This window comes from Coloeus monedula, assembly GCF_965178545.1.
Source record: "Coloeus monedula genome assembly, chromosome: 7".
Lineage (NCBI taxonomy): Eukaryota > Metazoa > Chordata > Aves > Passeriformes > Corvidae > Coloeus > Coloeus monedula.
In genome coordinates, this window is record NC_138787.1 from 39,492,395 (window position 1) to 39,517,759 (window position 25,365).

The following is a 25,365-nucleotide window of genomic DNA, read 5'->3' on the forward strand; positions in this document are numbered from 1 at the left end:
AGGCCTCACCTTTAGCTTTGTTTTCCAAACTCCCTAATCCAGGCAGGAGCCCAAATCCATGGCTGTGTGACTGCACTGCCCTTTCCCCAGGAATCTTCGGTGGCCACGAGATGGCAAGATAAAAACCCAATACTGAGAAAAGACAAAAATCATTCTTTTGAGGAAAACGAAATTTCCAGTGCCCAGTAATGTCCAGTAAGTGGCTGCAGACCCCTGAAATCCCGGAATCCCCGCAAACCGGGTGCTGCTTTCCCTGTGCCCGCAGTGGGATGCCGCTCTCCGCCTCCCTGCCGGGTCTGCGCCGTGGTGCCGTGATCCCGCTCCGCTCGCGCCGCTCCCGGGGCTCCGCAGCAGCTCCCAGCAAGGAGCCATGAGGAGGTTTGGCTACTGCAGGGTGGTCCTGGCCACGTCGCTGCTCTGGGTGCTGCTGGACGTGTTCCTGCTGCTCTACTTCAGCGAGTGCAACAAGTGCGACGACAGCAAGGAGCGCTCGCTGCTGCCGGCGCTGCGGGGTGAGTGCCGCTCCCGGCCCTCCAGCACCTCCCCTGGTGCCCCTCGGTGCCTTCTCCCAGCAGAGGAAATCCCGGGATGGGCAGCACTTGGCGCTGCTTTAGGCTTGTCTGAGTTTCATGGAGTGCTTGGGGTTGGGAGGGACCTTAAATCCCGTCCATGGGCAGGGACACCTCCCACTGTCCCAGGCTGCTCCCAGCCCCAATGTCCAGCCTGGCCTTGGGCACTGCCAGGGATCCAGGGGCAGCCACAGCTGCTCTGGGAATTCCAGCCCAGCTCCTGCCCACCCTCCCAGCCAGCAATTCCCAATTCCCAATCTCCCACCCCAATCTCCCCTTTCCCACTGGGAAGCCATTCCCTGTGTCCTGTCCCTCCAGGCCTTGTCCCCAGTCCCTCTCCAGCTCTCCTGGAGCCCCTTCAGGCCCTGCCAGGGGCTCGGAGCTCTCCCTGTGTCCTTTCCCTTTCCCCTTCCCCGTCTCTTCCCATTTTTGGCTCAGGGAAAATGGAATGTAAGCCCTGGACCCCCATGGAAGTGAAATTCCAAAGGGATTTCCAAACTCCCATCAACACAGGGTGGGGTCTGCTTTAAAGATATGAAAAAAATGACCCAAATAAATTTTTTTAAGGAATTCCATTAGGAATTTGGTGGGGAAGTCTGGTGCAAATGGAGAAATGATGGAATTCCAGACTGGTTTGGGTTGGAAAGGACCTTTAAATCCCATCCAGTTCCATGGGCAGGGACACCTCCCACTGTCCCAGGGTGCTCCAAGGCTGGCCTTGGACACTTCCCAGGAATCCAGGGGCAGCCACAGCTTCTCGGGGAAACCACCCTTCCATCCAGGAATTCCTTCCCAATATCCCATAAAAACCCCTCTTTCATTTTAAATCCGTACCTATTAAATACAATTAAATTATAAATTAACTTTCCTTCACAGACTTGCAGGAATAAGCACAAAATCCAGATTTCCCCTATTTTCAGTCAGGATTTTTCAATTCCTGCAAGTGTTTTCCATGTTTTTCCCCATGGATCCAGCCCTGTGTCCATGGAATCAGCTCTCCCACCCCCTCTGAGGTGCTGCAGAGCTCTCCACGTGCAGCAGGAATTTATGGAAAGCTGCCCATGTGCTGCTGAAATATTCCTGAAAAAGCCTGGCTCGGCTTTCCACTCATTTCCTTCCCTGTGCTTGCTCTTGATGGGGATAATTGGAGATTTCATCAGCTGGAGGGGATTTTTAGGAGCAGAATTCCCTTGGGAGCACCTTGTGACACACCAGAAAACAGAGAAATTATTATTTTAGATCCAATTCAGCAGCTTGGCAAATTATTTTGGGAAAACTCTGGAGTCAGCACCATGTTTTGATATCCTGAGCTGGAGGAATTCACTTGTTGTCGTTAAAAATTGAATATTTTTAATATGAAATCCCACTTTGTCATTAAATTATGGGTTTATTTTATGTTCTCTCCGATCCAACCTGAATTTTAGGGATTAAATGGCTGAAAATCTGTCAAATTCCCTTTCTTTTCTTCCTAGCTAATTAAAAGTTGTGGATTCCCAATGTTTGGTGGGACAGGTTTGGGCCTGGATTCAACTTTGGGCCCTCCGTTTTTAAAAAAAGCTGGAATTTTTTCCCCAGAATGTGAATAAAACTGGGCTGAGTCTCTCGAGACTCTTCCCAAGGATTTGCTGCTCCAGGGTTTGGAGCTTAACAGGATATTTTGGATTTAGGGAATACCTGTGTGTTGTGATGGGGGATTTTGGGGTGGTTTTCCCTCTTGGAAAACACAAAAAATGGGATCCCTAATCTCCAGTGGATTCTGTTGGAATTTTGCTTCCTTTGTGGAATCAGGGGGAGATTTCACTGATTTCTTGTTTATTGCACCAAAATGTTTGCTGCAGGAGGAGTCCCGAGATTTTGGGTGCATTTGCTAAATTTAGGAGCCGAGTTCTTAATCCTTGGGAATTTTGGCTCCTGGGAGAGCGAATCTCCCTCCTGATCCAACAAACCGCAGGAAAATAGATTTTAATTCCGTTTTCAACCTCTGCATTTTCCTTTTCTTGCTGTTTGGATACGAGTCCACCTCCCCCATCCCTGACTTCAGCTCCTGCCTTCCCAAATTCCCGATTTTCTCATCCGTGGGACCTGGTGGAGCACAAGGAATGTCCCGCCCTCGTGCAGATTTTTTTTTATTCCCCTTTATTTCCCCCCCCCTTTATTCCCCCCCCCTTTATTTCCCCCCCCCCTTTATTTTTTCCCCTTTTTTCCTTTCCCCCCCTTTTCTCCCCCTCTTCCTTTTTGTTCCCCTTTCTTCCCTTTTTCTCCCTTCTTCCCTTTCCCCCCCTGCTCATTATTCCCCTTCTCCCCCTTCCTCTTCCCCCTCCTCCCTTTCCTCCCACTCCTCCCCTCTCTCCCCCTTTTCCCCTTCTCCTTTTCCCCTTCCTCCCTTTTTTCCCGGTGCTCCAGCCCCTTCCCAGCCCCATTCCCATCCCTGGCCACGCTCCAGCCCCTCGGTGTCCCTGCTGCAGGAGAATCCCAGCAGTGCCCTGGGCTCTTCCCACCCTGCTTTGGCCACAGCAATCTCCGAGCTGCTGTCCCCTTCCAGCTCTTCTCTTGGAAACCCCGGCCAGGATCCGTAAGAGGATTTCCCATCCCTCAGAAATGGAATTTTTTGGATCTCTGCTGCTGATTTTATTCTCACTCCAGCCCTCCCCGCTCCTCCTGAGCTGTTCTGCCTCGAGGCTCTCTGAGTGTGGGCTGGGTTCTCCACACAACACAAAAGTCTATTCCTGGCAGAACTTCCCAGGAATTTGGATGCTTTTAGTCTTGAAAAGCAACTTTTGGGGGTTTTTTTTGGAATGCTGGCACTCCAATCTTGAGGAATACTGTGAGGGAAATGATCTCTTTAATGATGCTTTTGGCAACTCGACAGCGTTTATTGCTGCTGGATAATTAAATCTGGAATTCTTTGTGTTCTGGATTGAGCTAATCCAGTGTGGAGTTCGGAGCAGCAGAGATTCATCATGGGAATGGCAAATTGATCCTTTATCTTATGGGATTCTCTGTGGAGTTTATGGGAAACAAAGCATGAGGGACAAATTCCTGGCTGTGAGGGTGCCCAGAGCAGCTGGGGCTGCCCCTGGATCCCTGGCAGTGTCCAAGGCCAGGCTGGACATTGGGGATGGTGGAAGGGAACAAATCCAGGGTTTTAATAATCTTAGAATAGAACTGGATATTCTTGGATCCAGAGAGGGATAAAGCTCCCAGTGGAGCAGGGAAAATGGGGGTTGTTATTGGATTTCCAGCATTTCTTGTGGAACACCAAAAGCTCCCAAGGCCTGGAGGATGAACGCAATTCCCATGTGCTCGAGGTGCCTGTTGCTGTTGTGTTTTCCAGCCGTTATTTCCCGGAACCAGGAAGGCCCTGGGGAGATGGGCAGGGCCGTGCTCATTCCCAAGGAGGAGCAGGAGAAGATGAAGGAGCTGTTCAAGATCAACCAGTTCAACCTGATGGCCAGCGACCGCATCGCCCTGAACCGCAGCCTGCCCGACGTGCGGCTGGACGGGTGAGGCCAGCCCGGCAATCCCGGGAATGCTGCACCATGGAATGGGCTGGGAGCTCCAGTCCCCTCCATCCCAGCCCTGCCACGGCAGGGACACCTCCCACTGTCCCACCTGCTCCAAGCCCCAATGTCCAGCCTGGCCTTGGATGCTTCCAGGGGCAGAGAGGGAAGGATTTCTTCCTAATATCCCATCTAAACCAGCACATGGAGTCCTGGAATGGTTTGGGTGGGAAAAGACCTTAGACCTCATCCAGACCATGGACAGGGACACCTCCTGCTAGCAGCCTGGCCTGGGACACTTCCAGGGATCCAGGGGCAGCCACAGCTGCTCTGGGAATTCATCCCAGCCCCTCCCCACCCTCCCAGGGAACGATTCCTTCCCAATCTCCCACCCATCCCTGCCCTCTGGCAGTGGGAAGCCATTCCCTGTGTCCTGTCCCTCCAGGCCTTGTCCCCAGTCCCTCTGCAGCTCTCCTGGAGCCCCTTCAGGCCCTGCCAGGGGCTCGGAGCTCTCCCTGTGTCCTTCCCTTCTCCAGGGGAACATTCCCAGCTCTCCCAGCCTGGCTCCAGAGTCAAATGGAATTTGCTCCAAGTTCTGTGGGAATGATTTGCCTCATCAGGATCCCACAAAATCCCCATCCTGTTGCTGTATCCAAGCAGGACCGACTCCCATTGTCTCCCTGCCCTGGGATGGCTGATTTAATTCCAGCTGATCAATGGGATCGATGGGATCTCACACAAAGGGTTTCCTTTGCTTCCCATTCCATCCCGAGTTTTCTGTCAGGGATGTCCCTGGATTGCCGGGGTCCTGTTGGAAATGGCCAGGCTGGAGATTGTAATCAGAACCAGCTCTAATTAGGAGCTGTTGATTAAACCTTAAACCCGGCTTAACTCACCAGAGAAATGCCTCATTTCATTCCTAAGGATTTTCTCCGTCGAGGGAAGAAATCCATCCTCAATCTTTTCCGGGTGAGTGAGGCTGCAAGTGCCATTCCACAGATTGCTGGAGCATCCTAATTGGATTTTCTCCTGGAGATTTCAGCTGGAATTGGCTCCAGGGTGTGTTCCAGTGCTTGGGAACATCCAGGGCTGAGCAGAAACATTGGAATTTTGGGAATAGCAGCCAGGGTTAAACACGGGGCTGGAGTTTTGTGGGGATTCTCCAAAGGAAGAAACACTGGGATATGATCCTGGGTGGGGAAAAGGCTTGGGAAGGAGCAGGGCAGGGGTGGCGATGGATGTCTGGGAAAACTTCCTTTAATTGGGAAAATCCTTCCCTCAGATCCATGTTCCAGGGCAGGGAGCCTTGGCTGGATTTTTCAGGTGACACCAAAATTTGTTATTCCTGAAATTCAGCCCTCAGGGGAGGGAAATTTGGTTTGTTTTGGGATGTTCACACCTGATCCATTGGTCCTGCACTGGGACCTGTTAGATTTGTGGTTTTTCCAGCTCTAAGTAGTGGTGGATAAAAAATTCCTTCCTCAGAGGGTGGGGAGATCCTGGCACAGGTTTCCCAGGAAAGCTGAGGTTGCCCCTGGGTCCCTGGAAGTGCCCAAGGCCAGGCAGGAATAACCTGGGATAGTGGAAGGTGTCCCTGCCCATGGCAGGGGTGGGATGGGATTTAAGGTCCCTTCCACCCCAAACCATCCTGGGATTCTCTGATTCCATGGATAAGGGATGGCAGTGACAGAACGCCTGTCACTCCAGGAAATATCCGTAAGTACTGGAATTTTTTCCATGGGCATGGACACACTTGGATTGTTGAAGTTCTCCTTTATTCAGAGAACATCAAAAATTTCCCTTCCAGAAGCACAATCCTTGTTCTCCCTTCCGTGTTTCCCACGTGGGCTGCAGCTGCCTTTGGAGCAGCCGTTTGGATCGGGAGATAAAATTGGAAAATGGGAGCTGTCAGCTCCTTAATTAGTGTTAAAATCATGGAAAACAGATTTTCCTCCCTGGCAGCCTCAGAGGGGCCCCCAAGACATCCCTGGATGGAGGAGAAAAAGGATTTTACTTATAGGAAAATTATTACAGAGGGGGGATATTTTTATTTCCTTTATTCCTGGTTTCAAGGGGCTTGGAATTGCAGTAAAGGCTGGAACAGTTTGGATAAGAGCCCAGATTAACTCAGGGCTGTTTTGCAGGAATTCTTTTTCCAAGGATGGCTTTTCAGGCTGCCTTGGAAGGGCCCTCACCTCCTTCCCAGGATACCTTCTCCCAGAAAATCTGCAGGACAGCCAGGATCCCGCTTTTCCCACAGACCTCTGGAAATGGGGGTTGGCAGGGGGATTAGAAGGGTTCGGTCTGCATGGATCAGCTTTGAAAAATCCGTGGCTGTTTCCCACATCTCAAGGATGTGGAGGTGCCCCACATTCCTGGTTTTCCTGTAAATACCCTAAATAATGGAATGCTGCTGGGTTAAACTGGATTCGGCCCTGGAATGGGAACTTTGGGAAAACAGGCAGGGTTTAAACGTTCCAGGTAGATCCGTCCTGAATCAGCTCAGCTTTTCCTTGGCAGCTCATCCCAGGCCGTTCCCTGGGTGCTCCAGAGCTTCCCTGGAGCCGAATCCACCCGGGAATGGCTGTACCTGGAATGTGATGAAACAGTGCAGGGCTGAAATGGATCCGTGGGGTTGAGCCGGGTCCTTGCCTGGAATGTCAGGAATGGGAGAGTGAGATGAGCTTGGAGGTTCCCTGGCAAAGGTTTCCCGGGAAAGCTGCGGCTGCTCCATCCCTGGCAGTGTCCCAGGCCAGGTTGGACAGGGATTGGAGCACCCTGGGCTAGTGGAAGGTGTCCCTGCCCATGGCAGGGTGGCACTGGATGGGATTGAAGTCCCTTTTTGAACCCAAAACATTCCACGATTCTCTGAAAATCCCACAATAACCCATAATGATCCCAGAATTTGCCCACAGCCAGCGGGAAGGAGGGGGAATAGGTGGGTTTTCACTCTTTTTTCCGTGGTTTTGATGGTGGGAAAGGTGTTTTGCTCTCATTCCCACAGCTGAATTTCCTCCATGTGTATTCATTCCTGAGAAATTATTTTCTGCGGGAATAAAACCAGGATTTTTGGGACAGCAGCTCCAGCGTCGTGGGAGTGGGAAAATCAGGGAGCAGTGTAGGGAGTGTGGGGGGATGGGGAGGGAGCGTGTGAGGAGCAGGTGATGATTCCTCATTCTCCAGCACCAGCTGGATTTCGGGATTAGGAAAATCCCAGTGTGAGTCACCATCACGGGGAAGGGCAGGAAAGGTTTTATCCATGTGCTCCCAGCTCCTGGCAGGTGCTCCTGGACACAGCAGGAATGCAGGAGCTGGCTGGCACTGGGAAGCTCTGTCACGGAGCTGGGAAGGGGATGGAGAATTACTGAGGGAGCTGGGAAAGGGGCTCAGCCTGGAGCAAAGGAGGATCCAGAGGGATCTTTTTCCTCTCTGGAATTCCCTGACAGGAGCGGGGGGGTCGGGCTCTGCTCGCAGGGAACAGGGACAGGAGGAGAGGGAACGGCCTCAGGCTGGGCCAGGGGAGGCTCAGGGTGGATATTGGGGAAAATTCCCTCCTGGAAAGGGCTGTCCAGCCCTTGGAGCTGTGATGAGCATCAGGCTTGGAGCATGGCCATGCCCAGCCAAGAATGCCATGGAATTCAGGGTCCAGATTAGTCAAGTTTTCTTGGATTTTGATGATATTCCATTGCACTTCCCAGAAATATCCATGGGAATGGCTCTGGGAGCAGGAATGGTGGTGGCACACCCGCTGTGTGTCTCTGTCCTTCCTGATCCTGGTTGTTTAAGTGACTCAGAGACTCCTGGAAGTGGCTCTGAGGCGCTTTAGTGACCACAGCTCCACGTGTCCCTTCCTCCAGCCAGCAAAGACCTCTTGGGAAAGGAAAACCTTCCCTCCCGAGCTGCCCCAGCCTCAGAGAAGGTGGAATTCCAGTGTCTGGATCTCCAGTTTGTTCCTTAATTCATCCCCAGCATTTTGAAATGTAGCAGGTTCCTCTTGGAGCAGTGCCATGGCTGCTTCCAGGCCCCTTTTCCAGCCTGGTTCAGAGCAGTCAGAGTTCCAGTCTCTGGATCTCCAGTGTGCTCCTTGATTCATCCCCATCACCCTGAACTCCCTGGATGTGGAACCACCCCTTTGGAGCAGTGCCATGGCTGCTTCCAGGCCCCTTTTCCAGCCTGGAAAGAGGCAGAGCAGTTGGAGTTCCAGTCTATCTCCACTTTGTCCCCTGAACTCATCCCATCACCCTGAACTCCCTGGATGTGGCAGCAGCGCCGTGGCTGCTTCCAGGCCCCTTTTCCATCCTGGAAAGCCACACATCTCCTTGGGTCTATTCCTCCAGCTTAACCCCCTTCCCCTGTTTTTTTCCCTGCTGTTTTCGGGCAGGTGCAAGACCAAGGTGTACCCGGAGGAGCTGCCCAACACCAGCGTGGTGATCGTGTTCCACAACGAGGCGTGGAGCACGCTGCTGCGCACCGTGCACAGCGTCATCGAGCGCTCCCCGCCGCGCCTGCTGGCCGAGATCGTCCTGGTGGATGACGCCAGCGAGAGAGGTGGGCCTGGGGCTTCCCCATGGACAACGGGGGTTGGGAACGAGTTCCTGCCTCTGCCCAGGCCTCTGGCACTAGACAGGGGTGTTGTGATCCCGTTTGAAGGTTCTTAGGAATGCCTCTGCCCGAGTTAAGGTGCGAGCGAGATCGTATGCCAGGGACAATCGTAAGGGGTTTATTTGATGGTCAATATGAGAGAGAGAGAGAGAGAAGTGGAAAATAGGTGGGGGGATAGAAAGAGAGCGACAGGGACAGAATAAGGAAAATACCAGCACTCTGTGGATCCCAGCGATGTCCTGTTGGTGCTCTCCAGCTGGTCTTCTTGGTGGTGAAGGTCCCCCCAGAAAGTGTAGGATCCCAGGGTTTGGTACACCCTTGAGCCAGGTGGCAATGGCCAGGCATGTCCCCATGGGGTGGGGGTCAGTCTCTCACAGCGGGCCCTGGGTCTGTTCCATCACGTGCAGCCCTGTGGGGCCAAGCCTCTGGGGAGCCCTTTGGGGGGTCTCTGATGGATTGTGACTCCCCCTGGGCTGCCTCTCACGTGGAAGTCCCGTGGATGTGCCCTGTGGGGTTGGGGGTTCCACAGCTGGGCCCATTTGTGTAACTGAGGATGGGTGTTCAGTGCCTCTCACCAGAGGTTGCACCATGCACCCAAAAGCTCCTTCTCCCCCCTCGGCTGGGAGAGTCTGTGTAAGCCTGGCTTCTGTGAGCTGTGCTCTGCCCCCAGCCCAAACTCGGCCGGGGATGACTGAACAGTGTGCTCCCCTTTATCTAACCAGCAGTTTGACTTTCAGTCCAAAGTCCCACTCTTCAGGGAGACTTCTTGGGTTGTAGCTTCTTTATGACGAGCAGAGCTTTGTATCGATGTTTGAGGCATGAGCTCTTTTCAGTCTCTGACAAGGGGTTCACTGAGCGCCCCAAAACCCCGTCTGCTGCGCAAGGTCTTGCAGTGTCCTGAACCGTGAGCTTGAGGTGGCTCAGACAATCAGCAGTGAGGCTGTGAGCACAAGCCAGGCTTAAGTTAAACTACAAAGCACAGTGGATTCGCTGGCAAGATTCACTCTGCTTCCAAGGGGCGGCTGAGGCACGGCAGGGAAAGCAGCACCAGCAGCACCAAACGAAACCCAGGCAGGCAGAAGAGCGGATTTGGTGCCAGGAGATGACCCTTGCTGGGCCTTTGAGCCTCCTGGGTTATCTGCTCCTTCTGCCTCTCAGGGTGTGGAAAAAATTCATGGAATCCCCGGATAGTTTGGCTTGGAAGAGACCTTTAAAGGGCTCCTAATCCAAGCCCTCAGCGTGGGCAGGGACACTTCCCACTATCCCAATTGTCCAGCGCGGCCTTGGACACTGCCAGGGCAGCCACAGCTGCTCTGGGAATTCCAGCCCAGCCCCTCCCCACCCTCCCAGCCAGGAATCCCTTCCCAATCTCCCACCCATCCCTGCCCTCTGGCACTGGGAAGCCATTCCCTGTGTCCTGTCCCTCCAGGCCTTGTCCCCAGTCCCTCTCCAGCTCTCCTGGAGCCCCTTCAGGCTCTGGGTCATATCCTGCTCAGTTAATTTGGTATTCCTGGAAAGGTCAATCCTTTCCTTCCTGACTCTCAACCCTTCTCATTCCATGTTTCAGATTTTCCTGAATATCCCCACTAAGCCAATTCCATGAAATCCCAGAACGGTTTGGGTTGGAAGGGACCATCTCATTCCAGCTCCTCTTTGGGCTTCATTTCCTTCACTCCTCACTTGTTTTTTTTGCCTTTTCATTTCTGTTTTAACCCCAGCCTTTAAAAAGCAAACTCGGCCTGTGGAACTGGGACTCCCTGGAAAAGGAATCCCATCAGATTCCTTAAATGGAATCCATAGGATGATAAAGGATCCTGCAGCAGCCAAATGGGCACTGATGGCAAACTCACCCCAGAGCTGCTCCAGGGACAGAGGCTGCACCCGCTCCATCCTTCGGTTCTGCCCCACGGAGCGTTAATTGAACCCTAATTACTCCTGCATTTCCCTGCTCGTTAAGTGGCTTCATGATTCCCTGTGCCAGAAGGTGGAGGAGGACTTGAGCCAAGTAATTCCCATTTTTCCTAAAAGCATTCAAAGAGCTCCAATGGGGAAATCCATCCAAAAAAGGCATTTTTTGGATTGAACCAGCAGCAAATTGCCCCAAAGTGTCTTTGTTCTGTGCTTGCTGGTTTATTGCAAGGAACTGGTTGTGCTTTATTTAAAATTCCTGGGATATTATCCTGGAATCAGGGACAGGTTTGGGTTGGAAGGGACCTTAAAGCTCCTCTCATTCCAACCCCCATGAGATGCTCCAAGCAGGGAGCTTCTGTCACTACCTTGGAATAAAACCTCCCTAAAAATCCCATTTTCCCTCTGTTTCCCCCCCAAATTTGGCAGAGTTTTTGAAGGCCTCCTTGGAGAATTACGTGAAAAAGCTGGAAGTGTCCGTAAAAATCCTGCGGATGGAGCAGAGGTCGGGGCTGATCCGGGCACGGCTCCGAGGGGCAGCAGCTTCCAAGGGCCAGGTGATCACATTCCTGGATGCCCACTGCGAGTGCACCCTGGGCTGGCTGGAGCCGCTCCTGGCCCGCATCAAGGAGGACAGGTAAGGAATTCCCAGCTCCAGAGGCCGGGAGCTGCTCCAGGCCCTTCCCTGGCTGCTGGGAAATAGGAATGAAAAGGATTCACTGAGCTGGAATGAAGATTTTTTTAAATTATTTTGTTTTAATTCGCTGCTGTTTGTATGAAAATCTCATTCCTAAATAAATGTGGGAGTGGAGCAGCTTTCCCAAGGGCTGGATCTCTCCCACTCCAAAGGAAGCTTCCTCCCTCTTTTTTACCAGGAACGACTTCGCTCTGATCTCCTGAACTCATGGAAATTTGCACCCTTTTTTTTCCTTCTCTTTTCTTGGTTTCCCTTTTTTCACCCTTTTAACCATCCTTTTCCACCCCTTTCCCCTCTTTTTTTGTCCCTTTTCCCCTGCTTCTTCCCTTCTTCCCCTGCTTTTCCTCCCTTTTTTCCTTTCCTTCTTTTCCTCCATTTCCCCCTTCTCCTCTTCCTCTTCCCCCCCCTTTCACCTTTTTCCCCTTTCTGCTTTCCTCACTTCCCCCCTTTTTCCCCTTTTCCCATCTTTTTTTCCCCTCCTATTTTCCCCCTTTCTTCCCCCCTTCCTTCCCTCTTTTCCCCTTCTCCCTCATTTTATTCCCCCCTTTTTCTCCCCCTCTTCCCCTCCCTTTTTCCCCCTCCTTTACCCCTTTTGCTGTTTCCCTCCTTCCCCTTTTCTCCCCCTCCCTTTCCTGCTCATCTTCCCCCTCTCTTCCCTGTTTCTTCCCCTCTTTTTCCTTCTCTTTTTTCCCCCTCCTGTTTTCCCCTTTCTTTCCCCCCTTTCCCTCATTTTATTCCCCCTTTCCCCCCTCCCTTTTCCCCTCTTTTTCCTTCTCTTTTCCCCCTCCCTTTTTCCCTTTTTCCCCCCTCCCTTTTTCCCCCCTCCCTTTTTCCCCTCCTATTTTCCCTTTTCCCTCTCCCTCCTTCCTCTCCCTCCTTCCCCTCCAGCCAACCCCCCAACCCCTCCCACCTCCCACCGTGACCAAACACCACCATAACCCCCAGATTCCCGGTTTCTTTTCCCAGGAAAACCGTGGTGTGTCCCATCATCGACGTGATCAGCGACGACACCTTTGAGTACATGGCGGGCTCGGACATGACCTACGGAGGCTTCAACTGGAAGCTGAACTTCCGCTGGTATCCCGTGCCCCAGAGGGAGATGGAGCGCAGGAAAGGGGACAGGACCTTGCCTGTCAGGTCAGTGCCCCTCTGTTCCCACAAAATCCCCCCTGATTCCCAAAATCCCGCTGCAGGATCGCAGTCAGAACCGCAGGGAAGGCCCCATCCTGATGTGTCCTTGCTGCTGCAGCGTGGGCTCGGAGCTGGCAAACCCCATTCCATCTTTTCCCAACGTTCAGGAATTGCAAATATTCCTGCTCGTGCAGCTCCCTCTGTGAATTTGCTGTGAGTGGGTTTTTGTTCCTGGTTTTTGGGAATTTAAGGCAGATATTCCAAAGGTTTTCAGAGCTTTTTTGAGTGTAGAACCCCAGTGATTTGCACTTAAATTCCTGGTTTATTGCTTGGAAAATAGGATTGATAACAGAGCACCCTGAGGGAAAAATGATCCAAGAGCATGTCCTGACCTCTTCCATTTAATTGCTGGAATCATAGAGTGGAACAAAACCTCTCCCAGGATTGGAAATGGAGCTGAAAGGGAAAAAATGGAATAAATTCCTGGCCATGGGATGTTTGCTCAGCTCCAGTGGCTGCTGGGGCTTCCTGCAAAGTTCCAGAAAGGATGAAGAAAGGTTTCCCGAGTGCATGGAATGGTTTTAAATCCGGGAAGTGGGTGGAATTCCTGTCCTGCAGATGCCTGGAGTGGGCAGGTGGAGGGAGGGGCAGCTCAAGGGTCAGTGTGTCCAGGCAAGGAAGGGATGGAAGGGCAGGAAAAACCTTTCCAAATTGAAATTTGTGTCCCTGATTGTCCTGGAAAGCCTGGAATCAGGGAAAGGCTGATTTGGGGTTTATTCCCAGGAAAAGCAGGCAGGCCCTGGCTGTCAGAGGCTGTTTTGGAGTCCCAGGAATTGTTTTCCTCCTGATCCAAAATCTCCCCCCTGGGCTGTGGATCAGGCCAGCAGCTCTTGATTACAGCTCAGGTGTGCATGGAAATTGGGAAAGTTAATTATCCTAACGAGCTGCAGAGCCGTGCTGAGCTCCATCCATCCTGGCTCTCCGGAACCCATTCCTGGGCACAGGGAATTTTCAAAGGAATGCAATCCCAGTTTTTATTTCCTTACCTTGAAATGGAGCAGGGCTCAAAAGTAGTCCTGGCTCAGACACAGAACTGACTTTTAAAATCAATAAATCAACCAAAAAAAAAAGGGTTTTTTTAAAATTCCTTTTTTTTTCCCCATCAGTTTTTGCCTGGAATTTTGGGGCATTCTCTGGATAAAATGGGTGTTGGGAAGCAAAGGGGGCAGAGGGACGAATGTCAGCTGTGCCACAGTTGTCACAAAGAGCTGAGAGTGAAGGGTTGGTGCTTTAGGCTGGATTAAATCCAAAGTCTCGGGCTTTAGTCCAGGAATTTCAGCCTTTGGTGTCAGAGAATGCCAGAATCATGGAATTATCAGGGTGGAAAAGCCATCGAGTCCAACCCAACAGCTCCACTGTGTTCATCGGCCCTGAGGTGTGGGGAACAACCCCAAATTCCACATCCAAAGAGCTGCATTCCACCCTCAGGCTGTGCCAGGTTGGATATCAGGAGGAATTTCCCCATGGAAGAGGTGCTCAGGCACTGGAACTGCCCAGGGAGGTTTGGAGTCCCCATCCCTGGAGGTGGGGATCAGGAATAGGTTGGACTCGATGACCTTGGAAGCCTTTTCCAACTTCAACAATTCCATGACAAAAATAGTATTTCACCCCTGTCACAAAGAGTTTTGGCAGCTGCCACTGAATATTCCAGGAAAAAGAGGGATGGAATAAAGCCCAGCCTAACCCCCCAACTTAGAAGCAAATTCCCGAGTTCAGTTTTTATTCCATGTTGCTTTCCCTGTCCTGTAACGTCATTCCAGCCTCGTTTTTATCCATCCTTTTGCTTTGTAATCAGTGGAACCGGGAGGAAATAGGAATATCCCTGGATTCCCCTTTGTCCGTGTCTGTTCTGGAATTGCTGCACCCAAACTCTGTTTCTGGACCATCTCAAATCCATGTAATCCACACAAATTCCACTGCAAAGAATTTTTCTTCTGTAAGAACAGGGATAAATCCTGGCCTTTGCTCCCTAAATTTCAGATTGTAGCTCTTAAATTATCCAACCATGGAATATTTTAGATGGGATTTCTTATTTATGTGGGATTTGTTATCGGAGAAAGGTTTTTATGGAAAAAATGAGGATGGATTCCTAAAAAGAGCTGGTGGTGGGGCTGGACAGAGCTGAGCCATCCCATTCCCTGAATTATCCCATTAACCCTGATGGAATTAAAGGCAGGAAGTGCTGAACTCCTGGGAAAGGGTCCCTGACTCTTTTTGGTCCATGGATTTGGGTAGTGCCGGAAGGTTTGCCAGGGGAATTTCAGGAGCTGATCCATCCTGAGTCATGGATCTGCCTTCCCTGGAATCTCCAGGGTTAGTGGGAAAGGGTAATGAATTCCATGGCTCTGCTGTGCACATCCCAGGGCTCCTTGTGCTGCAGCACGGCCGGGAAGGAGCAGCAGCATCCCTTGGAAAAGATGGATTGTTTGCCGTGCCTTTGGCAAAGGGAGTGGCTGTGCTGAGCAGGGACAGCTTGGACAGCCCCGTGCTGATCCAGATTCCATCCTGGAATGCTGCTCCTGCTTTTCACACTCCCCATTTCTACCACTCTGCCCCTATTCCTTCTCCTGGGTTTTAATCCCAACCTCAGATCCCTTTGCTCCTCACTTTCTTCTCTCTTGCCTACCATGAACACCAGGTGGGAATGGCCTTTCCCAAAAATAATCTAAAATGGGATTCTATCCCAAGGAATCCCAGGATCTGTGGGGCAGCTGGAGCCTTTCCCAACGCTCAGAGGAGCTGGATGGAGGTGGGAAGTTTTTGGGATGGGGACTGGCCCAGGCACTGGATTCAGGTCAGGGCATCCATGGGGATGAGGCCATGGAAGTTGGTGCTGGTCAGATCCTGGAATTCCTTGGAGGATTTTGGATGTATTTCCAGTTTTTTTACCACCTACAGCAGGCTGGAATGTCATCACTGGAATGTCCAAGGCCAGGTTGGAGCAACCTGGGATAGTGGAAGGTGTCCCTTCCCATGGATAGAGGAGCTTTAAGGTCCCTTTGATCCCAAAGCATTCCATGATTCCATAATTCCGTACAATGATCAGGAGCAGAAGGAGCATCGGAACCTTGCAGCTCCTGAGGAGTCTTTGCTGAAATTCCAAACTGAGGGGCCATCCAGGAGAAACCCTGGAATTAAAGATTCTTCTGGAGTCAGAGCTGCTCCAGGCAGATATTCCATTCTCTGACTTCCACGGGGATCGCTTGGAATGTGTCTTCTCCAGAAATTCAGGAGGAGCTGTGGTTGGAGTGCAGGTATTCCCTGAGCCTTGGAGCGTGCAGAATTCCAGGGGTTGGTGTCGTGCTCCAAAGGTCCAGCAGCCCCCAGGGATTTGTGGCAGTGGCTTTTTAGGGATTTTTTGTCTGGATAACAAAGACTATTCCCTGCTTTTGGCTGCACCTCAGGATTTTGTCTGATTCCATGTGAATGCTGCAAATTCCGTTGTCACTGGGATAACTCCGGCTCTGGAGATGTTACCAATCCTTAGGCCTTGTCACAGTGGGATATCCCTGTCCAGGTGAATTCACTGAGCTTTGGTGCTGAGGGCAGGGCAGGAAGGTGAGCGCTGGGGATGGTGGGTTTTCCTTGAAAAACAGTGGGAATTCTTAGGAGGAATGATGGGCAGCTGTTGTGGAAGAGGAAATACACAGCAGGCAAAAATCTCTGGATTTGTGGAGTTGGAGAAGAAATAAGGACCCCTCGGTGGCGGGGCTGTGTCCGGAGCACCACTGGGCTCTGTGTGCAGGGAATTCTGCAGCCAGTCCACGTTCCCTGGGGGACACACGGAAGCTTCTGAAGGGAGATCTGATCCATGCCAGGCAATTCCATGGATGGCAACTCCCATGGAGTCCCTCTGGCAGCTCTTTCCTGCATTTTTCAGGAAGCGTTTGCTGCTGGGAGTTCGTTGTGTGTCAGTGTTTGCTCAGGGCAGGCTCCAGAGGAGCTCCCCTGGAAGCTGAGGGAATGTGGGCAGGATTGCTGATGGGAATGCTGCACCTGCATTTCTGACATTCCCACTGCCTTCCCAAGCAGGCTGCTGAATTCCTGGAGGGAGGAGCTCGTCCTTGGCCCGCCGGCTGCCCTTACTGGTCCTGTTGTGGTGGCACTGGGATGGGCTGGGCTGGAGTCACGCTCCCAATCCAGGGTCACCCACGTGGCCTCGGTTTGGAAGCTGAGCATGGGAATGTGGCTGATCCCTGATCCATCTCTGTGAGGGTGGGGAGGCCCTGGCACAGATTCCCAGAGAAGCTGTGGCTGTCCCTGGATCCCTGGAAGTGTTCCAGGCCAGGTTGGAATCACCTGGGATGGTGGAAGGTGTCCGTGCTCATGGCAGAGATGGAATGGGATGGGCTTTAAGATCCCTTCCAACCCAACCCATTCCAGGATTCTGTGACACCTCAGTGTTCCCAGAGGTCCTCACCACCAAATCCCACAGGTTTAGGGATGCTGGGACCTCAGGAGATGGCGCTGGGATGAGCCGAGCCCCCAACCCCTTTGGCTGTGCTGGGCCAACTCAGAGGAAAGCTGGGATTTGGGATTGAGTTGTTCCCTCCCAAATCCCTGTGCTCCCACCAGCTGGGCTGGGCATTCCTGTGTCGTGTAGGCTTTGGGTGCTGGAAAACAGGGAGCAGACATTTCCAGGGAAATAGGCCATCCCCACACAAAGCACTGGGGATTTGCCTGTTGTAAGGATTTCTAATCCTGTTAGGAGAGATTTTCCTGGGAATTTGCTGCCGTTTTGGGCTCCCTCTGAGGCAAAGCCAAGCCATTAAACTCCTCCCAAGCATTCCCGATTGGATTTGAAGTGCTGCTCACTCAGGAGGCCCAAAATTTCACCCACTTTACCCTCACAGTTCTGAAATAATCCATGGAAATGGGGGCAGCCCTGGAGTGTGGCTGGGCCTGAGCTCTGTGGGTTTTGGGGAAGAGCAGGAAAAATCCAGTTAAAATTGTCTTTATTGCTCCTTGGAGTGTGGCTGGGCCCAGGTTCTGTAGATTTTGGGGAAGAGCAGGAAAAATCCATTTCAATTCTCATTTTCTCATTATTTTCCCTAGAATTGCTGTGTGGTGCAATGTGTGAGGCGCTGAAATCTGCTGCAAATTCCAGAGTTTCCTTTAAAAGGTCTTTTTTTCTTTCCATCCAACTCTTCCCAAGCATTCCCGACTGGAATTGGAGAGCTGTTCACGAGGAGGCCCAAATTCCACCCACTTTACCTTCACAGTTCTCCTGAAATACTCCATGGAAATGGGGGCAGCCCTGGAGCATGGCTGGGCCCAAATTCCGTAGATTTTGGGGAAGAGCAGGAAAAATCCAGTTAAAATTCTCATTTTCCCCTTGTTTTCCCTAGAATTGCAATGTGTGAGGCAGTGAAATGTGCTGTAAATTCCAGAGTTTCCTTTAAAAGGTCTTTTTTCTTTTTTCTTTCCTTTCTCCCTGTTTTTCCCCCCTGTTTTCCTTTGTTTTTTTCCTGTTTGTTTCCCACCCAGGACCCCAACTATGGCTGGTGGCCTGTTTTCTATTGACAGGAGCTACTTTGAAGAGATAGGAACTTACGATGCAGGAATGGATATCTGGGGTGGCGAGAATCTTGAAATGTCCTTTAGGGTAATTCCTGTTTTCCTTCCTTTTCTCTTCCCCAAAAAAAAAAAAATTCCCCCCTGTTTGTGCTGTCATTCCTTCAGGGAGCTCCTGCTTTAGCTGGTCATGGGTTAAATGGAATTCTTAAAATCTGGGGAAGCCTCGTCGGGGTGTTTTGGGGCTTTTTCGCTGCATGAAATGTTTTAATTTTGGGGGGTTTTTATCCCTGCAAAATTCCAGATATTTTAGTCATTCCTTCATGGAAGAAACGAGGTGCCCAGTGGGAATTTGATGTAAATTTATGTTTAAAAATGACATTAAAAATACGTTTTAAAGACGTTTTGGGAATGGTGACATCATGGACTTGCAAGTTCTGGCTGGAATTCTGGGTCTGTGCCAGGGGAATTCCATATCCTGCTGGATATGGAATGCTGATATTCCTGCTGGGATAGGTGTGTGCCCCACCTTGGAGGGAAATCCATTCAGTCACTGCCCTTGGCATAGAAAGGAAAAGTGGGAAATTGAGGCTTTGCTAAGGAATGGCTGGAAAGGATGTTGGGAATGGGAATGTTTGAACTCCTCTGATGTGTCCAAATTTATGGATTTAATTCTGGGAATAACCCCCGGGATCACTGCCTGGTCCCCACAGCACATCCTGGGAATGCCCCTTCCCCCCTTTTCCTCTCTTTTCCATTCAACCAGGACCATTTGCCATGCCAGGAACCCTTCTGAAGGTTATTAGGAAACAGATTCTTCCAGGGAATTTGAAAGCTTTTCCAGGCCGTTCCTCTGGACTTCAATTGTTCCCTTTGCAGGAAAATCAGAGGTTCTGTTCCCTTCCTGAGCCTGGATGCTTCAAATGAGGAGATTCCCATATTTTTTTTTGGGTTTAACCCCTAAAATTCCTCCTTGGATGTGCCTAGGCCCCTGTGCAGGAATTCTTTTCCCTGGTTTTCCATGTTTCAGAGGAGATCCCTGGAGCAGAGAGTGGCAGGCACTGTTAAAGCATGAAAAATGTGCCTTTCCCACCCTAAACCAGTGAATTAATGGGGTCAGGAACGGAAATAAATCGGGATATTGCCATGGGAAGGCCAGGGAATCACCTGCTGCTGTCTGCTGGGATTTAGAGCCTCTGGAAGGAAAACCAGCCGAAAATCCAGGGATATTTTCTGTCACTTTATCAGGGACAGCAAAGGGGTTCAAATCCCAGCTGAGGGAACAAATCTGTGGGATGTTGGGAGCTGAGAGAGCCAAGGGATGGGGGAGGTTCCTGCAGCTCCAAAGCCGCTGTTATCCAGCGGGATTCGGGAATATCTCCAGTCAGGAAAGCACCGGGAGCAGGTCATGGCGTGGGAGATGACTGGGGTTGGAGTGAGGCACAGGGATGTTCCTGGAGCTGTTCTTGCATCCAGGATTTTATCACCAAGTGGGAGGGAGGAGGTGTGGGATTGGTCCAGAATAATGAAAATAACCTCCAAAAAATAAATCCCAAAAAATACCCCCAAGCCCCCATAATTCCCAAATCCTCAAAAACGTTACCCAGTGCCTTTGCTTTCCCTGGATCGTGTCTGACTGTCTCACCTGCATCCAGCTCCAGCACTATCCCAAAGAATAATGGAAAGGATTTCCAGCGGTTTTGCTCTCAGAGGCATTTCCAGGAGGAGCATCCATGGGGTATAATTGGATTATTTGGGGAAAATCCATGGTTTTTTCTTCTGGCTGCTTCTTGTTGCTGATGGGTCTTTAATGACTCCTTTTAGGAGTGTCTTTTGATTAGGGAAAAATAATAATAATTCCTGGTGGGAATCTCTTACAGCTCCAAGGGTTTGCTTTAGTCAAGGAAAACCTGATTTATTCCTAAACTTTATTTTTATTTATGGAATTACTGAAATTTTTAGTTTCCTGTTAAATTCTCCAAGTGGTTTTTTCCCCACTTGGAAAACGCCCTGGAAACTGGATGCTCCAAAAGGAATAACTATGGCTTTGGAAATGGAATTTAAAATAATCCATCTGTCAGAAAAAAAAAAAAAGACTATTCCTTAGGATAATCCAGGCAGGGCTGGGAAAGGGAATGTGAGCTCTGAGGGGGGTAGGATGGGGTTTATTTGGGATTTCTGGCACTGCTGGAAGTGCAGCAGGGACAGGGAAAAGGGGATTTCCCCAGGGATGTGACAGTACTGAGTTGTTCTGATCTCTGGAATACCTGCTTTGGCTGTTGTGGGAATTGTGACAGGAAATGGATACGGAGCAGGAAGGGTTAATTCCTTTAGAATCCAGTCAGAATCCTGGCTCTGGAGCCAGGCTGGGAGAGCTGGGAATGTTCCCCTGGAGAAGGGAAGGACACAGGGAGAGCTCCGAGCCCCTGGCAGGGCCTGAAGGGGCTCCAGGAGAGCTGGAGAGGGACTGGGGCCAAGGCCTGGAGGGACAGGACACAGGGAATGGCTTCCCAGTGCCAGAGGGCAGGGATGGATGGGAGATTGGGAACTGGGAATTGCTGGCTGGGCTGGAATTGCCAGAGCAGCTGTGGCTGCCCCTGGATCCCTGGAAGTGTCCAAGGCCAGGTTAGATGGGGCTTGGAGCAGCCTGGGATGGTGGGAGGTGTCCCTGCCCTGGAATGGGATGGATTGGGATGGGATTTAGTTCCCCTTCCATTCCAAACCATTTCCTGACTCCCTGGAGTCAAACCAGTGAGGGATGAATGCATTCCATAGTCCGTGTAGGGAATCCCTGAAATCCCGTAATCCTTAGGCAGGATGGGAACTTTTGGAAAGCAGTCACATTCCCAGGGAGTATCCCAGAAGTTTGATTTGTTTGGGATTTTTAAATAATATTGAAAAATTCCTTTTCCTAAGAGGAGGGTGCAGGTTCCCCCACACCCAATCCCAGCTGGCACAGGGATTGCTCCAAGGAGAGCCAAAAATGGGCTGGAAAAGTGTCCAGGAAGGGATATTTTAAAACAGTGGTGTGGGAGGAATTTCCTGCCAGCTGGAAGGGGAAAACAGCAAGGGAATGCTGGGAGCTGGGATGGAGGGCACCTAAAACTGGCTGTCCTCCTTCCTGGCGTGTCCAGCTATTCCCAGATTGCTCCATGAGCACATCCATGGGGAATATTTCGGGATTTATTCCATGGACACATCCCTGGGGTATATTTGGGATTTATTCCATGGACACATCCCTGGGCTATATTTGGGGTTATTCCATGGACACGTCCCTGGGGTATATTTGGGATTTATTGCATGGACACATCCCTGGGGTGTATTTGGGATTTATTGCATGGACACATCCCTGGGGTGTATTTGGGATTTATTGCATGCTCCCAGGTTGCTCCATGAGCACATCCTTGGTGAATATTTGGGATTGATTCCCTGAGGTATATTTGGGATTTATTGCATGCTCCCAGGTTGCTCCATGAGCACATCCCTGGTAAATATTTTGGAATTTATTCCATGCTCCCTCTGGTATTCCCTTCATCCCTCATCCCAAAGTTCCCCCAGAGTCACTGAGCAATTAAACTCTGGGATCTTTTGCTGCTGATCCCACAGAACCCATCCCTCCTCATTCTCATGGAATTCTGGAAAAGGAGGGAGCCCTAATTAACTAAATCTGCCGTGGTTGCCATGGTAACTCAGGTCCCTGTCAAGGAGCTCTAATTCCAAGATTCCACCAGAGCTCCTGTTTAAAACTCCCCAAAAACTCAGGGATTTAACACCAGGAGTGGCCTGGAAATAAAAGAATTGAAATAAAATAATTGCAGTAAATAATTGAAATTAAAAAATGAAGTAAATAATTGCAGTAAAAGAATAAAAATTTTAAAATGAAATAACTGCAATAAATAACTTAAGGAATTGAAATAAAATAATTGAAAGAAATAATCAAAATAAAAGAATTGAAATAAAAGAATTGAAATAAAAGAATTGAAATCATTGAAATAAACCATTGAAATAAATCATTTGGATCCTTCTGGCTGCTTAGGAGAGGGGACTAAAGCCCGGGGCACTGGTGGAGTCCCCATCCCAGAGGATTTAAAAGCCATGGATTGAGGACATGGATCAGTGGTGGATGTGGTTGATGCTGGACTCCGTGATCTTGGAGGTCTTTTCCAACCAAAATAATTCCAGGGTTCCCTGCCTGTCTCACTCCATAGTGATCCAGCAGCAAGATTTGTTATCTTATTTAAACCAAAGTTCTGAATTCCAGGATTCCATCACATTTTGTATTTGGGCATCACACTGAGGGCACGGAGCTTGTCCCAAGCATGGATTTGGGCTCCAGCACTGGAAGGGAAAATTTCCATCTGGGAAGAGTTCCCCACATTGTCTTTGTTATTTATTATGGGATTTTTGGGATCTCACCTGCACGTGAGGCAGAGAACACACCTGGTATTCTGCACCTCTGAGGGTCTGGGATGTGCTGCCTTGTGTCCCTGTGTGTGACAATATCCCGGCAATGCTGGGGCTTTCCTCAGGGTGGCCATGGGCAGCATTCTTCTTGGAAAAACTTACATTCAAATGCATCTATCAAATGTAAATAAAGATAAATGTATAAATACAGATAATTGTATATAGAAATCGATGAACTTTTGATATCTGTATGAGTGTGCAGGTAGAAGTTCTGCTCTGTTCCTTGAAATATGATGGAATCCTGGAAAACCCATGGCCTCCATGAATCCATTAAAAGATGGGTGGGATGGGGCCTTGTTTGTGCTCCAAGGACACAAATCCAAGTGACCCTTTCCCAGCACTTCCACTCTGGGCACGTTTGTTGCCACGCAGAGCTGTATCCCTGAGTTTTCCCTTCGCATTCCCTTGAACTCCCAGATAAATGGCGTGGGCAGACGAACGGGGACGCAGCTCCCACGCCGCCAGCCCCTGCAGCGTCTGGGGCTGTTTTCTCCACACTTGCTGTGTTCCCATTGCAGATCTGGCAGTGTGGGGGCTCCCTGGAGATCGTCACCTGCTCCCACGTTGGCCACGTTTTCCGGAAGGCCACTCCCTACACGTTCCCGGGAGGCACCGGCCACGTCATCAACAAGAACAACCGGAGGCTGGCCGAGGTCTGGATGGATGAGTTCAAGGATTTCTTCTACATCATCTCCCCGGGTAAGGCTGGATTTGGGATTGTCTCATGGTCTGGAAAGCTTCCTGGAGAAAGGGAGCTGGAAATGTGAGGTGTCATGGAGTTGTTTAGGTTGGAAAAGTTCTCCAGGATCATCGAGTCCAACCATTCCCAGCAGTGCCAAGGGCAGCACTGCCCCATGTCCCCAAGTGCCACATCCACAGGGTTTTAAATCCTTCCAGGGATGGGGACTCCACCTGAGCACCCTTTCCATGAAGGAATTTCCCCAATACCCACCCTGCCCCTCCCCTGAGGCCGTTCCCTCTCCTCCTGTCCCTGTTCCCTGCGAGCAGAGCCCGACCCCCCCGGCTGCCCCCTCCTGTCAGGGACTTGTGCAGAGCCACAAGGTCCCCCCTGAGCTCCTTTGCTCCAGCCTGAGCCCCTTTCCAGCTCCCTCAGGAATTCTCCAGCCCCTTCCCAGCTCTGTCACTTCCCTGGACTCCTCCAGCCCCTCAGGGTCTCCTTTGCCATGAGGGGAAAATCAAAAAGTGGCAGAAAACGTGAGGGGAAAGGAAAGTGAGGGATGTCCGGGGAGGGCTCTGCTGCAGAGCTTTTCCTTCTGCATCCTCCTTTGCTCCAGCCTGAGCCCCTTTCCAGCTCCCTCAGGAATTCTCCAGCCCCTTCCCAGCTCCATTCCCTTCCCTGGACACCCCCAGCCCCTCAATGTCCTCCTTGTGCTGAGGGGCCCAGGTTATCCCTAAAATCCCCAGGGTTTCCCAGGGAGGACATCAGTGGGAGGGAGAGCAGAGGTGCTCTGGGTCATGGCCTGGAGAGCAGGAACCCTTTGGAGCGCACCACCGGGAATTCCCTTCCCTGCATGGGGCAGAGAGAGGCCATGGCCTTTGGAATTGATCATTGTGAGATAATTTTCCCATTTTGCCATCTTCAAACTTCCTTCCCATTGGAATTCCGTGGCAGCAGAGTCAGCTTCAATTTTCCCTGGAAAGTCAGTAAGATCCATGTGAGCTTTGTGCTTCAACTCCTGCTCGATTTGCTGGTGTTATCCCTCAGCCTATTCCAGCTGAATTCCTGCTGTTTTCCACAAGCTACTCCAGGACTTTGGTTTTTCCAGAGGTTCAGGACATCAGGAACCAGCATTTAATTGGAAAGTTGGAGCTCTGGGATTCTGCTCATGGTATCCCACTTCTTCTGTGGCTGCATAGGATGTGCTTGTAGAATATTCCCAATCCTGGAAATCCCTTAATGAGACAGGAGATTTAAATTTTAAAAAGTCTGTGCTCGTTTTAAGTGCCTGGTAATGGTGAAAAAAAAAAGATATTTATGGATCTCTCCCTCATGGATTTTGTCCCAACAATTTCTAAGGAAACTATTCCTTTTAAACAGAAAAATTAGGATGAAATGCCAAACAGCTTTTTATATTTATTGTGAGGTTATTCCTTGTTTTTCCATGAGGAAAAACTGCCTTTCCCTTCTGGAATGAGCCCAAATCCAGCTGGAATTTAGTGCTCCTAAGTGTTCGCTCTCTTCTTCCCAGTTACTCATTCCCAGGATTTGATACAAAATTCCAACAGAGAACCCTTGGAGAAAATGGGATTGCAGGGAAAGGGTGGAATTAGGTCACTGCCAGTGACAAGGTTTGTGTAATCCCAAATTTCAGTCATGTGGAAGAATTTGGGAATAGGTGCTCTCTGTATTCCCTGATCTGTTCTCAAGTTATTCATTAATATCTGTAGTAATTAATTGATAAATTATAATGAGGTTGTTCCCCAGCATTAAGAAGCAAATGGGGGGGTGGGAGGGGGAGGAAGGGAAATAAAAGGAACATTTTAATGGAAATTCTCCATTAAAAAGTAGGAAATAATTGATTTTTTTTTTTTTTTAAGTAGGGCATTCTTAAATATCAGAAATACTCCTAAGTATTTTTAATTTGCTTTTTGATCCTTTTCCCTTCCTATTAATGAGGAAAATGGAGATCTCTGGATAATTCTCCGGGAGAACAAAGGAATTTGCCTGTTGGTAATGAGGGCTCTGCTATCCATGGGCACAGCCTCATCCCCCAGCTCCTCTGGGAGCCGATTCATCCCATTCCTGAGCCAGGATCCCAGGAGAGAGAGGAGCTCCCAGTGTGAGACAGAACTCTCAGCATAACTGGGGGCACACCTCGTGATTGTATCCCAAATTAAAAGTCAGGAGCAATCCCGATCCCTGTGAAAGTAGAATTCTGCTGGAAGAGAGCCCAGCTCT

At 50.4% G+C, this 25,365-nt stretch overlaps 1 protein-coding gene across 3 annotated transcripts in view; it reads left to right on the top strand.

Annotated features, from left to right (window-relative positions):
* Nucleotides 1-370: 370 nt before the first annotated feature.
* The window catches only part of GALNT13 (polypeptide N-acetylgalactosaminyltransferase 13), a gene marked incomplete at both ends in the record, with an annotated part of 38,794 nt that continues 13,799 nt past the window's right edge, over nt 371-25,365 (top strand). For all 3 annotated transcript variants that reach the window (XM_082285411.1, XM_082285409.1, XM_082285410.1), the window contains 7 exons: nt 371-512; nt 3,904-4,072; nt 8,451-8,617; nt 11,009-11,216; nt 12,243-12,413; nt 17,955-18,072; nt 22,964-23,144. In XM_082285411.1, coding sequence (XP_082141537.1) covers nt 371-512; nt 3,904-4,072; nt 8,451-8,617; nt 11,009-11,216; nt 12,243-12,413; nt 17,955-18,072; nt 22,964-23,144 — 1,156 coding nt within the window. The remainder of the gene's footprint in view (nt 513-3,903; nt 4,073-8,450; nt 8,618-11,008; nt 11,217-12,242; nt 12,414-17,954; nt 18,073-22,963; nt 23,145-25,365) is intronic.